The sequence below is a fragment of the Alosa alosa genome, chromosome 19 (assembly GCF_017589495.1).
Source record: "Alosa alosa isolate M-15738 ecotype Scorff River chromosome 19, AALO_Geno_1.1, whole genome shotgun sequence".
In the NCBI taxonomy this organism is placed as follows: domain Eukaryota; kingdom Metazoa; phylum Chordata; class Actinopteri; order Clupeiformes; family Clupeidae; genus Alosa; species Alosa alosa.
The window spans coordinates 12,892,511-12,908,826 of record NC_063207.1 but is presented as its reverse complement, the minus strand read 5'-3'; the positions used below and the strand labels follow the sequence as shown (position 1 = coordinate 12,908,826).

General features: G+C 43.5%; 1 protein-coding gene across 1 annotated transcript in view; it reads left to right on the top strand.

Moving 5' to 3' along the window:
• Window positions 1-16,316, top strand: part of pacs2 (phosphofurin acidic cluster sorting protein 2) — a 61,905-nt gene that overhangs the window by 42,544 nt on the left and 3,045 nt on the right. Inside the window, 19 exon segments of the mRNA XM_048270912.1 lie at window positions 1,349-1,511; window positions 2,003-2,076; window positions 2,272-2,352; window positions 2,486-2,545; window positions 2,890-3,041; window positions 3,593-3,683; window positions 3,861-3,932; window positions 4,220-4,344; window positions 5,167-5,299; window positions 6,885-6,989; window positions 7,319-7,425; window positions 8,550-8,704; window positions 9,092-9,202; window positions 10,075-10,183; window positions 12,640-12,672; window positions 14,947-14,989; window positions 15,116-15,170; window positions 15,448-15,522; window positions 15,756-16,043. Of these exon segments, the coding sequence (XP_048126869.1) occupies window positions 1,349-1,511; window positions 2,003-2,076; window positions 2,272-2,352; window positions 2,486-2,545; window positions 2,890-3,041; window positions 3,593-3,683; window positions 3,861-3,932; window positions 4,220-4,344; window positions 5,167-5,299; window positions 6,885-6,989; window positions 7,319-7,425; window positions 8,550-8,704; window positions 9,092-9,202; window positions 10,075-10,183; window positions 12,640-12,672; window positions 14,947-14,989; window positions 15,116-15,170; window positions 15,448-15,522; window positions 15,756-16,043 (2,032 nt within the window).

Below are 16,316 nucleotides of genomic sequence, written 5' to 3'. Positions count from 1 at the left end.
TCACACATACCTGGAACCTAGATACCAGGTGTTCCTGTAACATCCCTGCTTGAAATGTACATTCTACTATGTAACCCTCCATCATTGCCAGTGTGCTACTTTCTGTTGTGTGAGTTTTGACATGTGTGTATAAAGGATTGACAGTGGCTCTGGGGCTTTCCAGAATCACATACTTTCGCCTACCAACACACACACACACACACACACACACACACACTTACACACAGATAACATGTGCCTCAGGAAGAGAGTAGTCAAAACATAGCAGAGGAAATCCACCCCTGTGTGTCATAGAGCCTCTCTATCCTTGGGCTTTAAGCTACATCATGAGGTCCATTCACACACACACACACACACACACACACACACACACACACACACACACACACACACACATAATTGAGTAAGTAATATGGGACTGATTTGAACACTTTTGAAACATAAACAGTGGAGGCGTCTTCCTGTCTGTATGTCTGCAGCCAGATGAACTCTCAGTCCTGTCGACCTTTTGACCCCCTTTACTCAGATCTAGGCCAGTCAGTCCAAATATGTCTGGTGCTCTTTGTCTTATCTTTGAATAAGCAGACACTGCAAAGCTACACAGACAGAATCATTTGCTCTTTTTTAAGTTCCATCTTTTCATACTTTGCTAATGTGAAAGATAAAATGGATAATTTATGAGTTATAAACGAATATACAAATACTAATGTTCTACTTTCTACTTCTCTCTAGCAGTTCTCTCTCTTTCTCTCTCTATTCATATAATGTGTAACGGCAAACTACATTCTTCTACATCAAATTAGCGCAACCTAGAATGACATTTATTTGACGTGACTCTGGATGTGAATGTCCTGTTCTTCTCCCAGTCCTCCCTCGCTCGCTCGCTCAGTGCAGATCTGTCTTGTGTGGCTGCAGTAATAGAGGGGGAGAAGTTGAATGATGAAATTACGGAGAGAAGTGATGAGGAGTGGAAATAGGGGGCTAATCTGGTTATAGATGATAATTCTGGTTACGTTGGTCAGCTTCCACTGTCTGGCACAAGACAGAAAGCCCATCTCTCTCTGCCTCTGTCTGTTGATTGCACAGTCTATTAACAGCCTTTCTCCTGTGCTCTTCCCCCCCTCCCTCTCTCCTTTTCTTTCTTTTTTTTCTGTCTGTCTGTCTCTTTCTTTCTTTCCCCTTCTGTATCTCTCCTTCCCTCCCCCTCCCCCTCCCCCTCTCCCTCTCTCTCTGTCTCTGTCTCACTCTCTCCACCCCCTCCTCCTCTCTCCCCGTCTCTCCCTCTCTCTCTTTCCCTCTCTCCCTGTCTCTCCCTCTTTTTCCGTCTCTCTCTCCCTCCCTCCCTCAGGTGATGCAGCATCCCCATGAGGGTGGCCAGGTGTTGGCTCTGTGCGGTAGTCAGAAGGAGCTGATGGGGAAGGTGGCCGAGATCTGGATCTTCTCTCTGTCCAGCCAGCCCATCGACCACGAGGACGGGGCCCTGCCCCCTGGGGCCAAGATTAAGTGCTCAGGTGACATAACTCTCTCTCTCTCAACTCTCTCTGTGTGTGTGTGTGTGTGTGTGTGTGTGTGTGTGTGTGTGTGTGTGTGTGTGTGTGTGTGTGTGTGTGTGTGTGTGTGTTAGAGAGAGGGAAAGTATGTGTGCGTGGACTGGAGGCAATCTCAGTAATAATGGAAGCATTTCACAAATGACACAAGGCCATATAAATGCAAATTGGAAGTGTGTGTGTGTGTGTGTCTGAGTCTCGAGTGTGTAGACACACACCTATACACACTAATTCTTCTGCACACACACAAACACTTGCAATTTAGTATTGTGTTCCTTTTTCTTTCATAAATTTATCATAATTGACTTAAATTCTAAAATAACTAGTGGTTGATTAACTATCTGTTAGTATAATAAATTGTGATGTGATTTGAAATGTGCCGTATGTGATTATTTTGAAATAGCATTTTTAAAGTGATGTTCTCTCTCTCTCTCTCTCTCTCTCTCTCTCTCTAGATAATTACTCAGAGGAAGAGTATGAGAGTTTCTCCTCTGAACAAGAGGCCAGCGATGATGCAGTCCAGGGTCAGGTATGATGTGTGTGTGTGTGTGTGTGTGTGTGTGTCTGTCTGTGTGTCTGTGTCTGTGTCTGTGTGAGTGTGAGTGTGTGTGTGTTGGGGGGTGGGTATTTTGTGCTATTATGTGTGTTGTGTATTGTGAGTGTATCTCTGCTGTGCAATGTTGTGTTGTTTGAGTGAATGTGTTTGTATGTGTGTTGCTGCCAGGACCTGGAGGATGATGAGTATGACATGAGAAAACCCAAGAAACAGAGGAGGTCTATAGTGAGAACTGCATCTATAACCAGAGTAAGCACACACACACACACACACACACACACACACACACACACACACACACACACACACACACACACACACACATACTCTTGATTTTGGTAATACATTATGCTGTGGCTGATGTGCTTCTTCTGTCTTTTAGCAGCAGAACTTTAAGCAGCGGGTTGTGGCTTTGCTGAAGAGGTTCAGAGTATCAGATGAGGTATGGGCACACACACACACACACACACACACACACACACACACACACACACACATCCAAGCACACACATTATTGACAATAGAAATACAAAACATGTCCACTGCTGAAAATTAGGTTGTGTTTCTTCTTGTGTGTGGTCATGATGCATATGTGTGTATGCCTGAAAGACTTATATAACATTATATTTGTGAGTGAGTGCAGTCATGTACGTTAATGTGTTTGTGATGTTTCTTCATTTTTCTGTGTGTGTGTGTGTGTGTGTGTGTGTGTGTCTGGTGTGTGTGTGTCTGTTGTGTGTGTCTGTGTGTGTGTGTGTGTGTGTGTGTGTGTGCGCGTGCTTGCAGGTGCTGGACTCTGAGCAGGACCCAGCCGAGCCTCCTCCTGAGGTGGAGGAGGATCTGGACCTGGAGAGCCTGGAGTTTGAGAACCCCAGCGATAGCTGCCCTGAGCTGGACGACGACGACAGCGTGCTTAGCACCCCCAAACCCAAACTCAAGTACGTGTGTGTGTCTTGTCTGTTAGTGTGTGTGTGTGTGTGTGAGGGGGCTGCGGAAGTGTGTGTCTGTGTGTGTTTCTCTATTTGCTAACTGTGTGTCCTTAAGTTAATTAGTAAAGTTAATAAACTTGTGTGTGTGTGTGTGTGTGTGTGTGTGTGTGTGTGTGTGTGTGTGTATCTGAAGGACACATCCATCTGAGTTCAAACAGTCATTTGTTTCCCTTGTTTTGCAATTAGAAAACTTGTTTTGCAATTAGATTAGAGCAAATTTCTTTGGAAGTTGTGCAAGATGAATACCTTGTTTAACAGTACCATTTGTTTCACTGCACAGGATTCACTCAATTAAACACAAACTCAGTTAATTAGAAGCAAACACGGTTGCTTAAACTGTCTATGTGCACTTAGAATCAAGATAGCACTTCTGATGGAGTCAGTCTAGCTTTACAAGGTTCATTTACACTTTATTTATGTTAACTTTCTCCCTGTGTGTGTGTGTATGTGTGTGTGTCTGCATTTGTGTGTCTGTCTGCATTTGTGTGTGTATGTTTTAGGCCATACTTTGAAGGCCTGTCTCTCTCAAGCTCTCAGACTGAGATTGGCAGCATCCACAGCAGTCGGAGTCATAGAGAGCCACCCAGCCCAGTGAGTGTATGTACACAAACACACACACACACACACACACACACACACCAACATGGACACATACAACATCTGCACAGAGTATTTACATGTTTATCCAAGCTTATGAAGCACACTCAGAAACACACGCACACTTACTCACATATACACACTTCTAACAGCTGTGAATTCTCTCTCTAGATGGATGGTGACAAAATCAAGCCTGGAGCTGCGAAATTCCACATCGATGACACGCCAGATAACGTCTCGTTCGTGCGTAACACACACTAGTACACAAATATGTGCACACACACACACACACACACACACACACATATGCGCACACACCTTTTAATAACACTTAAGAAATCAAGAACACTCACTAAATAAAGCAAGAATTATAACTCCCTTCCTTTTGAATCAGTGTATGTGTTCTACCTGTAGATGAACTGGACTCTTGTTGTTGGCTATGTATGCATGATATTATTGTGTGCTTGTATATAAGTGTGTGTGTGTGTGTGTGTGTATGACTGTATAACTATGTGTGCTTGTGAATGCAGGAACATCCTGAGGCTGTGACCCCCACCACAGAGCTGGAGATGGACAACATGGACACGTTCATGGAGAAGCTGCCACCCATCGGCAGAATGACCAAGACTGAGTCTCTTATCATCCCCTCCACCAGGTAACACCTCGCCAGCTCAGCAGTGCAGGCGTTCGCCAATGTATAGGGTGGATTTTCTGGTTTAGAATCACCGTGTGAATGAAGAAATGACCACAAAGCGTCCAGTGTGAGCGCATGAATAGGTTATTTAGTTACGTAGTCGCTCACTATGTTAAGTATGTAATGTGATGTAGCTTGTTGCTCTGCCATGGGTTAGTTGCTGTGTGGCGATTATAGACGAGTAATGGTGTCACTGATTAGTTTGTTAAAAGTGAGTTTTCTCTTTGCTTACACACACACACACACACACACACACACACACACACACAAATATTTGTCTGGTTTGGATCAGGATGGTGGCCTGTTTAGTAGGATAGTAATATTACATTTATTTACCCACTCTGTCACAGTAGTTGGGTAGTTAGTTAGTTAATGCTCAAGTTTCTGAATTCATCCCTGGAAACCATGGTAAGCTGTATTGTTCTGTTTGCCATTATCTCAGGAGTCAGTTGTCCGTAAAGTAATTACTAACTGTGGATCAGTAATTACTTTACTGTGGAAGGTAATCCTTTCCCTGTCTGGCCATCTGGGTCTCTGTCTTACACACACTCATTTAATTGTTTCTCTCTCTCTTTATCTCATCTGTCCCCCCCTCTCTTTCTCTCATCTGTCTTTCTCTGTCTCTCTCTCTCTCTCTCTCTCTCTCTCTTTATCTCATCTGTCCCCCCCTCTTTTGCTCATCTGTCTCTCTGTCTCTCTCTGTGTCTCTCTTTTCTTTCTCTATCTCTTTTCTCTCTCTCTCTCTCTCTCTCTCTCTCTCTCTCTCTCTCTCTCTCTCTCTAGGCAGGAGCCGAAGCTCGTGGGCCGCAGGGGCCGCAGCACCTCTCTGAAAGAGCGGCAGCCCAGTCGGCCGCAGAACGAGCGTGCCAACAGCCTGGACAACGAGCGTGCCCTGGACACGCGGCTCCACCTGCAGGTCAGATGAGCGAACTGCAGCAGCAACCTTAGAAGAGCCCATCCACAGCAGGCTTACACACACAGAGGTTACACTGGGGGAATATGCAGGCTGCCATTTGAGGAAATCACTCGCCATCTCACCTTCCTGGCTGGATAAGGCGCTAGTTATTACATTACATAAATTATGACATAACTTTTTTTGCATTAGTGATGACTTTATTGGCAACCTGCATATGATGCTGTAGGTCTAGTAATCACTTATAAACTGGTGGATCCCAAAATGAATAGCAGTATTTGTATTATTATTAAAGGAACACGGCACCGTTTTATGAAAATGGGTTATCACCCAACACATAAGTACCTTGTCTCACTCGCCACAGCACAGACAATCTCTGCGCCCAAGTAGCAGTGCTTCAGCAGCACCTGCAGGCTGTCAGCCTGTGCTTCACCCCTATAGACCCTTTCAAGAGAGTTCCATTATCAGCATCATAGTTGGCCCCACAAGACTTCCTTTTTAACATTCCATATGTTATCTTAATGCAGAGGAAGTAGATTGGGGCCCAAATAGAACGTTCAAGCATTGTTTTTGTTTTTATTGTTGAAAGGGTCTATAAAGCCTACTGTAGTCCCAAGTCAATACCTGCCTAGGAAATTGCCTTGTCTTAATCTGCATTGCCATCTGTACTCGTTGTGAGTACGCAGGCCACAAGAAGTAATTACAGATTTATTTTGTTGCTGGGTCACTTTTACTCACGACACGCTATCCGGCGTCAGGAGATTCCATTCACTATGCTAAGATAATGCATGCATGGAGACAAAAATGCTTTTGCTCACTTATCTAACTCTAGGGGAGACAGTGAATAAAAGGGTGGCATGTTCCTTTAAGATAAGCAACATCATTTTACTATGAATGTACACCACAAAAAAGTAAATATTATATTATTTCCACTTTGTGTGTGGTTTTCCTCAGTTGGATGGGGATAATTTTGCTGTCACATAAAACATACCTTACAAATGACTATCTGTCTGTTAATCAGTCTGGCAGGAAAGACTTCAATACATACATTGTGCCTATGCAGTATATCCTGTACATGTCAAAGATATACATTTTTGTACATGTTTTACCCTGACTGTATGCCAATGAATGTATAACATGAATGTCAATAGCGGTTTTGTTTGTTTACGTCAGACTTGCATTGGATACCTTTCCAAGGTAATGGAAATAGATATATTGATATATATTTGCACTGACCAACTTTCAGCTTAGAGAATGACTGGTGCACCACACTGACAAAATAATTAACATCACCAGACTGAATGTTGAACCCCTCAGACTTTTGAGAGGTTGAAGTTGATTAACATTGGCAACAAGTATTGGTTTGTGTGGAGTGGCTTTTCCACTGATTGCATCGCAATAGGTAGCTCTTTTAAAGAGGGCATATGAATGACTGTCTCCAGGTTTAATCCCTCCCTACTGCTCTGTGAATGTGAATGCTCTGTCTGTCAATCCAGTGATTGCTGTCTGTGGGTATACCTAGGAGACAGTGAGTGGTTTTAACGGATTGTTTTAATCATTGAAATTGTCTTCGTCTCTTTATGAGCAGATCCCTCGTAAAACGGTGTATGATCAACTCAACCACATCCTGGTGTCTGATGACCATCTGCCTGATAGCATCATCCTCGTCAACACCTCAGACTGGCAAGGCCAGGTGAGACACACACACAAACAAACACACACACAGACACGAAGGCAGACCGAGGCAGACCGACAGACCGACAGACCGACAGACCGACAGACAGACAGACAGACAGACAGACAGACCGACAGACAGACAGACCGACAGACCGACAGACCGACAGACAGACAGACAGATCTAGTGTAATCTCACCATTATTGTTTCTTTTATCTTTTTCCCCTCATGCTCAGTTTCATTCAGTGTATCAATTAAGTCTTATCAGGTGTTGAGTGCAAAAGCCGTTTGAAATGAATCCTGTAAGTCTGTATTGGTAGTGAGGAGGACGTGTGTCTCTGTCCCAGTACCTGGCAGACATGTTACAGAACCACAACCTACCTGTGGTCTGCACCTGCACCACCGCCGACATCCAGGCCGCCTTCAACACCATCGTCTCCCGGATCCAGAGATTGTGAGTCCAGTGGGGCGCATCTCACTACACTACACACCACACTACACACCACACCACACTACACCACACCACACTACACACTAGAGATGCACCGAAATGGAATTTTAGGGCCGATAACGATAACCGATATTTATTGGTTTGCTGTGGCCGATACCGATACGATAAACGATAATATTACTCTTGAAAATAAAATGAAAAGTGATTTGGGGAAAGCATTTAATAAGCATAATTTTATTGCAGTAATTTTACCTACCACCAAATGATGGCGAGAACTCATAGTCCTCAATAGTACGGCAGTCAACAACATAACAGTAGCCTAGCCCCACAGTATGTGTGGCTCCTTTAAGTGAACCTGACGTCAGTGAATTGCGAGTGAGTGGCTAGAGAGTTTGAATCGTTTGCATTTAGGACTAAACGCTCATAATTGGCTCAGCTTGGAATAAGCTACAGTATAGCGACCAAATCAGAGTTTGTGAGGGAAACTTTTTAGAAACTTTTTAGGTTTAGTTTCAACTGCGGGTAACTGAATAAAGCTGCAACTCCTCAGACTGTATCTTATGTCCGTCTACTCTGTTGCGCACAACCTGCTGCAGCAGAAATGAAAGGCGTTAGCCCCGAAGGTTTTAATAACTTATTATGATGACCTGTCTGGAACTGAAGCACGAATGGTTAGCATATTTCTAGGTAATAATACAAAACCCAAGCTAAAGTAATGCAAATATAACACTAAAACACAACTTAGAACTAGGCCTACTTATGTACTCGTCCCACTAACGAGTTTGTTTATTTGTTTCCCTGACCAGCGCGGTAAAGTGCACACCACACTACACACCACAGCACACACCACACTACACTATACTACACACCACACAACACACCACACACCACACTTCACCACACCACACCACACTCGACTTCATTGCACTTGGCTCTTGGGTGGAAAAGGGCAAATATTGTGATGATGAGAAGAAGTTTGGTAAAGGTCAAGTTTGTCTGCCCAGCTCTCTTTGACATTTCATGGTCTCTAACTGTGTCTGTGATCGTCTCTCTCTCTTTATTCATCTCTCTCTCTCTCTCTCTCACTCTCTCTCTCTCACTCTCTCTCTCTCTCTCTCTCTCTCCAGCTGCAACTGTAACTCCCAGACTCCAGTGCCCATTAAGATTGCAGTGGCCGGTGCTCAGCATTATCTCAGTGTAGTTCTGCGGCTGTTTGTGGACCATCTCTCGCACAAGACCCCTGACTGGCTCGGCTACATGCGGTTCCTCATCATACCCCTTGGTGTGTGTGTGTGTGTGTGTGTGTGTGTGTGTGTGTGTGTGTGTGTGTGTGGTCTGTGAGTATGAAGGGTGGAAGGGGGAATGGCTGTGTACAGAAGTGTGTAGTCATCTGTATCGACAGAGCCCCAAGACAAGCTCCCCTTTGTCTAGTCCAAGGTGTTCTCTGATTTCCCAGGAGGAATCTACTTGTAAAATGTCTTAATTCTAGACACGTTTCACAACACACTTACAGCCATAGTGTATTTTAGCTTGTGTATGGAAAAAACATACCTGGAGCGTAAACAAATGCTCTTTGTAACCACAATCTTATGTCTCTGTCTCTCTTTCTTTTCATCTGTCTTTTTTTCCCCCTCATCTGCCTCTCACTTTCGTACTCTCTCTCTTCCAGGGGCACATCCCGTGTCTAAGTACCTGGGCTCCATAGACTACAGGTATAACAGCCTGTTCCAGGACACCGCCTGGAGAGACCTGTTCCATAAACCAGAGGCGCCTATCATACGTAAGCGTTTTATTTGTACACACACACACACACACACTTTAAAGGAAAATTCCGGTTTTTAGCACTTTAAGGCCCTTTTCTGGTTTGTTTTGGATGAACTAGAGTGGTGGACACCGAAATTTTGACGATTGGTCCTGTCTCGACTTTTCTGACTCGTTTTGAATCGCCTTTGACTTCTCAGGGTGGCTGGCAATGGGCATACTATAGTAGGCTACTCAAACATGTCCTAAAACAACCCTTAACGTTCGTTTCCAAAACTGTGCAACTTACTGAGTGGTTAGCGGAATTTTCCTTTAATAAAAGTCCATCCTATTTTAGTTCATTTGTTTACACATTTAATCACCATGAGATTATGAACGGCTTAAATCTATAACAAAGATTGTAAAAAAGGGCAAAATTGCCTTTGCTGAGACCAGGTCTTGCATAATATCTATGACCTTTCTTTTTTTAAAGCACTAACCGAAAAGCCTCAGAATTGCTGGCACTATGTAAGCCGATGGGTTTGATATTATCAACAGCTACTATTCCTTTATACACTGTGTTGTCACTTCAATCCTTTAATCCAAATCTATAGATGAAGAATGACTCAGCCGTTGCATTGAATTCAGTAGCAGCTGTAAGCACATTTCAATAACTTACAAAAACAGCAGATTAGACACAGTGGACTTCATTCTCAGTGATATCTTGGAGTTTCAGCAACTGGGCCAACAGTAAAAGAGATGGAATGAGTCAGTAGTAAACAAACCTGAAAGACCAAGACTGAACATTAACTCCCCGGATGGCCTATGCAAACAGCTGTATAGGAGGAAAGTCTGCAGTCTTGGGCGCTGTGACCTCTCTCGTCCTCACCCTTCTGCCTCCCTGTGCCACAGCCCAAGACAGCCTGGACGTGGTGTCCAGGATAACCCAGTACATGGCAGGGGCCAACGGGGCCCACCAGCTGCCCATCGCAGAGGCCATGCTTACCTACAAGCAGAAGAGGTGACACACTCATACACGCTTCCATTCAGACACACCATTCAGACACACACACTATACCACACTACACACCACACCACACCACACTACACACCACACCACACTACACACCACACTACACTACACACTACACCACACACTACACCACACACACACACTACACTACACTACACTACACTACACTACACTACACTACACACCACACCACACCACACTACACACCACACCACACCACACCACACTACACTACACACCACACCACACACCACACACCACACCACACCACACACACACACACACACACACACACACACACACACGTTCTTTCTTTCTCATTTTAGTCTCTCTCATATAGACACACACACACACACACATATACATACACACACATGTTCTTTCTCTTTCATTTTGGTCTCTCTCATATAGACACACATATGAGACACTCTCTCTCTCTCTCTCACACACACACACACACACACACACACACACACACACACACACACACACACACACATACACATGCTCTCTCCCTCTCTGTCTCTCTCTCTCTCTCTCTCTCTCTCTCACACACACACACACACACACACACACACACACACACACACACACACACACACACACACACTTTTACTGTACCTCATGCATTAAATGTGTCATTTCTGGTAAAATGTCCTGTGCTCACGTGTGTTGTGTTCATCCATTGTCACTCCTACATAACAGGCACTGACTTGGAGTGTAGAGCTGCTGTTTTTTGGAAGCACCCAGCTGTCTGTTTCACTGTCTGCATCATTAGTATAATTAACCACAGCAGTCAGTGCTTGCTTTGATTAGTCACAGATAAAGATTACAAAGCACTGCAAAGCAGCACAACAAGTGATCCGTATCACAAAGAGTGATTTGTGAGTATTCAGGGTTTCTGTGATGTTTAGCCAATGCTGGATGTGGTAATCGGAATAAATTCACACATATGCCATTGGCATTTTTGTTTAACAGTCTGAAACCTTTTCTAAATTGAAATGTACTGGTCTGAAATCAATCTGTCTTCCTATTGTAATACATTTGAGACCACCTGACAGTAAAGGTGACATGATGTGTTATAAGTGTCAGTCTGCTTTCTCTCGCCTTCAGTTATATTAGACTGGATTTCACTGGTGTCTGTGCATTCAAGATCATGTAGAGGGCAATTCCACGCAAAACTGTCACATCCATAATGCCAACACAATGCCATGGTATGGTATGATGTGAATGATGATTACTTAAAATGTGAGCACTCACTCTTCTTGGTTGTAGAACTTACATGAAAAACTTTTCACATAATCGTTCGCATCATACAAATACCAAAGCATTTATTTGCCCTAGACCAGACCAGTATCTTTGCTGCCTTGCAGTGTTCTACAATCTTTGGTCTCCCCTCTCTAGGCTTGTCCGCTACCTTTAGAATGCTCAGGAGGATGCTATACAGACTTCTCTAGGCTTGTCCACTACCTTTAGAATGCTCAGGAGGATGCTATAGGCTACAGACTTGTTTTACTTCTATGGGTTCATTTTCTACAGGAGGCCTGTTGATATGTGACATTGAATTAAGCCAAATCCCTTTTAAGCCATCTGATTCTTTTATTGTTACTTGTAGACAGACAGACAGACAGACAGACAGACAGACAGACAGACAGACACTTTATTTATCCCCGAAAAGAAATTCAAGAAGTGTAAGACCAAGAGACTGCCCTCCTCAGCATTCTAATCGATGCCTCCAGGTTTAACACAGGTGGTATTAGTATTGTTCTCTTGGTTCTTTGCCCTTTTCAGTGTTGAGGTGGACTGGGTAAAACTGTTGATAGGGTACTTGCATGATGCTGTGTTTCACCATATTGCTGCTTTTGAAGGTGACAGGTGCTTCTAAAAAAAAAGGTGTTCACATCCTCACAACACAGACTCCATTTTCTCAGTCCGGTTGAGCTGTTTGTCTGGCTGTGAATTAATTGCTTTGCAGCATTGTACCCTCTGAAAATATCCAAATTGTCTCAATTTCAGGACTTGCTGGTCCTGAATGCAAACTGATTGTAATATACAGTATGAGATGCTATGTTAGGCCAAGTAGATAAATTACTAAGTAACACCACCTCTTTAGTGTAACTTGTGAATGTGGTATAATGTGACAGTACACTGGTATAGCAGCACCTAAATTGACATATTACAGGGTAAATTCAGACCGTTGATCCTCAGTGTAACAAAGTGGGTACATTTAGCATCCACGTACAGTGTAACAAAGTAGGTACATTTGGCATCCTGGACAATAGAGCCAGTCAGAAATATATCATGTTGACCACAAACTCTGTGGATGCCATTGTTTGTCCATCACTGTTTGTGAATAACACTTGTGTTTTTTTTTTTCTTTGTTTTTCTTCTTTTTGGTTGACTCTTGTCTTACCTTCCTTGTTTTTCCTTCACTCTCTTTAAAGGAAAAAGAGCTTTCATTTTGATTTTGCAGTAAGGTATTGTGGTCTGCTTGACTTGTAGTGTAGTGTCGTGATCCTAGCCAATCATCCGTTCTTGTGTTCTGCTTGGTCCTTCACCCCTGAACTCTGTAGGCTTCAAACAGACACTTAAACCACGCTCTCCTCTCTCCAAGGAGAAGCATCTGAGATTCTATTCAGTTTAGGTCCCACCTGACATCAGTGGAGTAATTATAGTATTATAGCTTTACATCAATAACTGTTATAACATATGTCATGTATAAAATATATTATTTATATATTCATTTTTATATAACAAATAATATATATGCATATATAACATTGAAGTTCAGCGTTCCATTATGCCTGTTCCGTTTGGGTAATGACGTGGGTGTCTCATGTGGTTTAAGTATCTCGTTTGAAAATAAGAAGATTGGGCTTCTCTCTTCCTCTCCCTTCCTCCTTGTCTAGTGTTCTACTTCAGCTCCCCCCCTCTCCTCCCCCTCCTCTTCCTCATCCTCTTCCTCCTCCTCCTCCTCCTCCTCCTCCTCCTCGTCCTTCTCCTGTCTCAGCTGGTGTCAGGTGAACTGTGCACAGACCAGAGGGTCACACTGACAGGTTTACAGATTTAGCTCAAGAGGCAGTTTCATAGCAACGCAGAATCAGTCCTCTTCACTGCATTATGTTTTGCATGGCCTGTGTCAATAGGTGTTATAGCACTAGAACACTTGTGATGAAGAGGTAATACATTAATGAGCAGCTTTAGTGATGCAGTATACAGAGGCACGTAGGCACATACATTACAGACCATGTCATACATAACACTAAACCTGATGTTCTTTCCTTTTAATCTTTATTCTGATTTTTACTTCTGTCTTTCCTGAAGTGATTGCAAGTAATATTGTGATTGCGGACTCTGTCTTTCTCACCCTTATTCGCCACATTCACACACACATTTGTACTACTATCGCAGGATAGTGTCCCTACAGCTCTCCTCCTTTATCTCTCTGTGTGTCTGTCGTTTCTTTCTCTTTTGTTAGGGAGTATACCTGCTCGTCCATGAGAGAGAAGAACAACATCTGTCACAATGTGTATCTATTTTATTCCTAGAAATATTTACATACCCTTTAAAAAAAAAAAAACACATGGCTAAAATAGGTTAATTTTATGTAGTTGTGTGCATAATCATTTTTGTAAAAAATTGTTAGACACAAGTTGTTCTCTCTCCCTCTGTCTGTGCATTGCCTCCGGTAGATTGTCTCTCTTCTCTATGTCCCGGTAAACCATTTCCTCTCTTGCTGCAGTTGAGGGTCTTGATTGACAAGTGCTGCTTCTTCCTGGGCAGAATCATTGGTTACCATGGTGCTGCGTGGCTACTGATAATGCTGATGGCATGCATGCAGTGTTCACTGGCTTTGGTTGTACCTGTGAAAGCAATGAAAGGATTAGACTGGGGGGCTTTAAGGGGGACTTGATTTTGGGCTTCCAATCAAAACCTGGAAACTAGAGTACCAACCTGTTCATGTTGAAGTAAGTCTTCCAGGTTTTAACTTTGGAATATGGGGTGAGTTGTTAAGAGGTGTACATGAAAGGTCCACATCAAGCCACATCAAAAGCTTTACAGTTAAGATTAGATTTAAAGGGCTGTCCATCTTAGTAACATATCATGCCATGGCTGTTGCCTCATGGCATATTTACTATTTGGCTGAAGGATCTGACCTTGGGATCCTGAAATGGCCTCCACTGACCTCAATCATTTTTGAATGATTACCTGTCTGATAGCAATTAATCTGGTTTGGCTGTTTGCATGAAGGGTATTTTATATGGCCATTGTCAGTGATGTTCCTCAATGACGAATCTCCAAACTTTGATTAAAATTAATTGATTTGAATTTAGCTACCATCTGAAAATTAGTATGAAATTGGATTGAATTGCATATTAGAACCCTGAATATGCAAAACAATCTGTTGCAAAACTATTTATACTCATATTTACATAACAATGGTCATGTTTTCTATATGAATAGATATGTTATAGACAAGCTATAACATATATGTGGCATTAGGAACAGCTGCCATAGTTGGGTTAGTCAGCATCAATGATTGTTCCTCTGGTTGGAATCAGTCTCTTTGACATGAACAACATAGAGATCTAATTCGTGATGAGAACATTAAGGGAATGAGGTTTCAGAGATCTTTCAGTAGCCAGATATGTGGTCTCTGGCTACATGGTCCCTGAAGTGCCATTCTCTCCTATGCATGAGCATGTTATAGGTGTTTGATTAGTGCTGTCTGTCTCTTCTCCTCTCTTTAGCCCAGACGAAGACTCCTGTCAGAAATTTATTCCTTTCATTGGGGTGAGTTTGAAGGACCAACACAAACCCAAACCATAAAATAATCTTAATCTGGTAATAATTAGAATGAAAGGAGTTTTTGTTTTCATTTGACTGAAGAGGGGTAAAATATTTTTTTGCTGCTTGCAGATGGTTAAAGTTGGGATTGTGGAGCAGTCGTCTGCCACATCAGGTAAAAGCTGAAGTGTCACTTTTTCTCCAATGATCTGTTTGTTCACTTGTGTACTAGTTTCTCTCCATCTTTCCCTATGCCCTATTTTTAAATGTTCTTCCATTCTCCTTTTCTCTCCTCTGTCTTTCCTTTGCTCTCTCTCTCCCTCTCTCTCCCTCTATCTCTCTCTCTCTCTCCTTCTGTCTATCTCTCTCTCCTTCTCTCTTTCTCCACCTGTTCTCTTCTCTCTATCCTCTTTTTTCTCTCTCCCTCCCTCTCTCTCTTTCTCCTCCACTCCACTTCTCCACAGGTGCTGCTCCAAAGAGGCCTCCCCTCCTCTCCTCCACTCCTCCACAGGTCTCCCCTTTCACAAAGAGGCCTCACCGACACCCCACACATCATCACACACACTGTCACCACACACACACACACATACTATACACACACACACACACACACACACACACACACACACACACACACACACACACACACACACACACACACACACACACACACACACATTTGCATACTATAGTGTCTCACACACACTTTCATTCCTACTTACGTACTGAATTTCTCTTCTCACCTCGCTTTTCCTAACCTTTGCCTTCACCTCCTCTCCTCCCTCTCCACCCCACCCCACACCTGTCCTCCCTTCTCCCCCCTTTCACTGCAGTTCCCCAGGTGGAGGGCAGGGGGAGCCGATGGGTCTGCAGGTGGACTACTGGGTGGCACCGACGGAGCGCAAACGTGAAGTGGAGAAGCGGGACTCCTCCTCCAAGAACACCCTCAAGTGCACCTTCCGCTCGCTGCAGGTCAGCAGGCTGCCACTAGGTGGCGGTGACTGGGGCCCGCAGAACACCATGGCCATGACCGTGGTCACCCAGGAGAAGAACAAGAAAGGTGAGGACTTGGAGACAGTAGCATGGTTCAGTCACAGTGGTATATGCCTCTCTCTCACTCTCTCTCTTCTCTCTCTCTCTCTCTTTCACTCACTCACACACACACACACACACACATAGAAACACACACAACATAGAGATAGATACTACATACCCACACACCAAGACGAGGAAGACGAACATTGCAACACACGGTACACCCTCAAGGTCCCCAAACCTACAGCGGTGTTTAAACTGAAAGCTGATACAGACAATACTATCTCTGTCGTGTCAT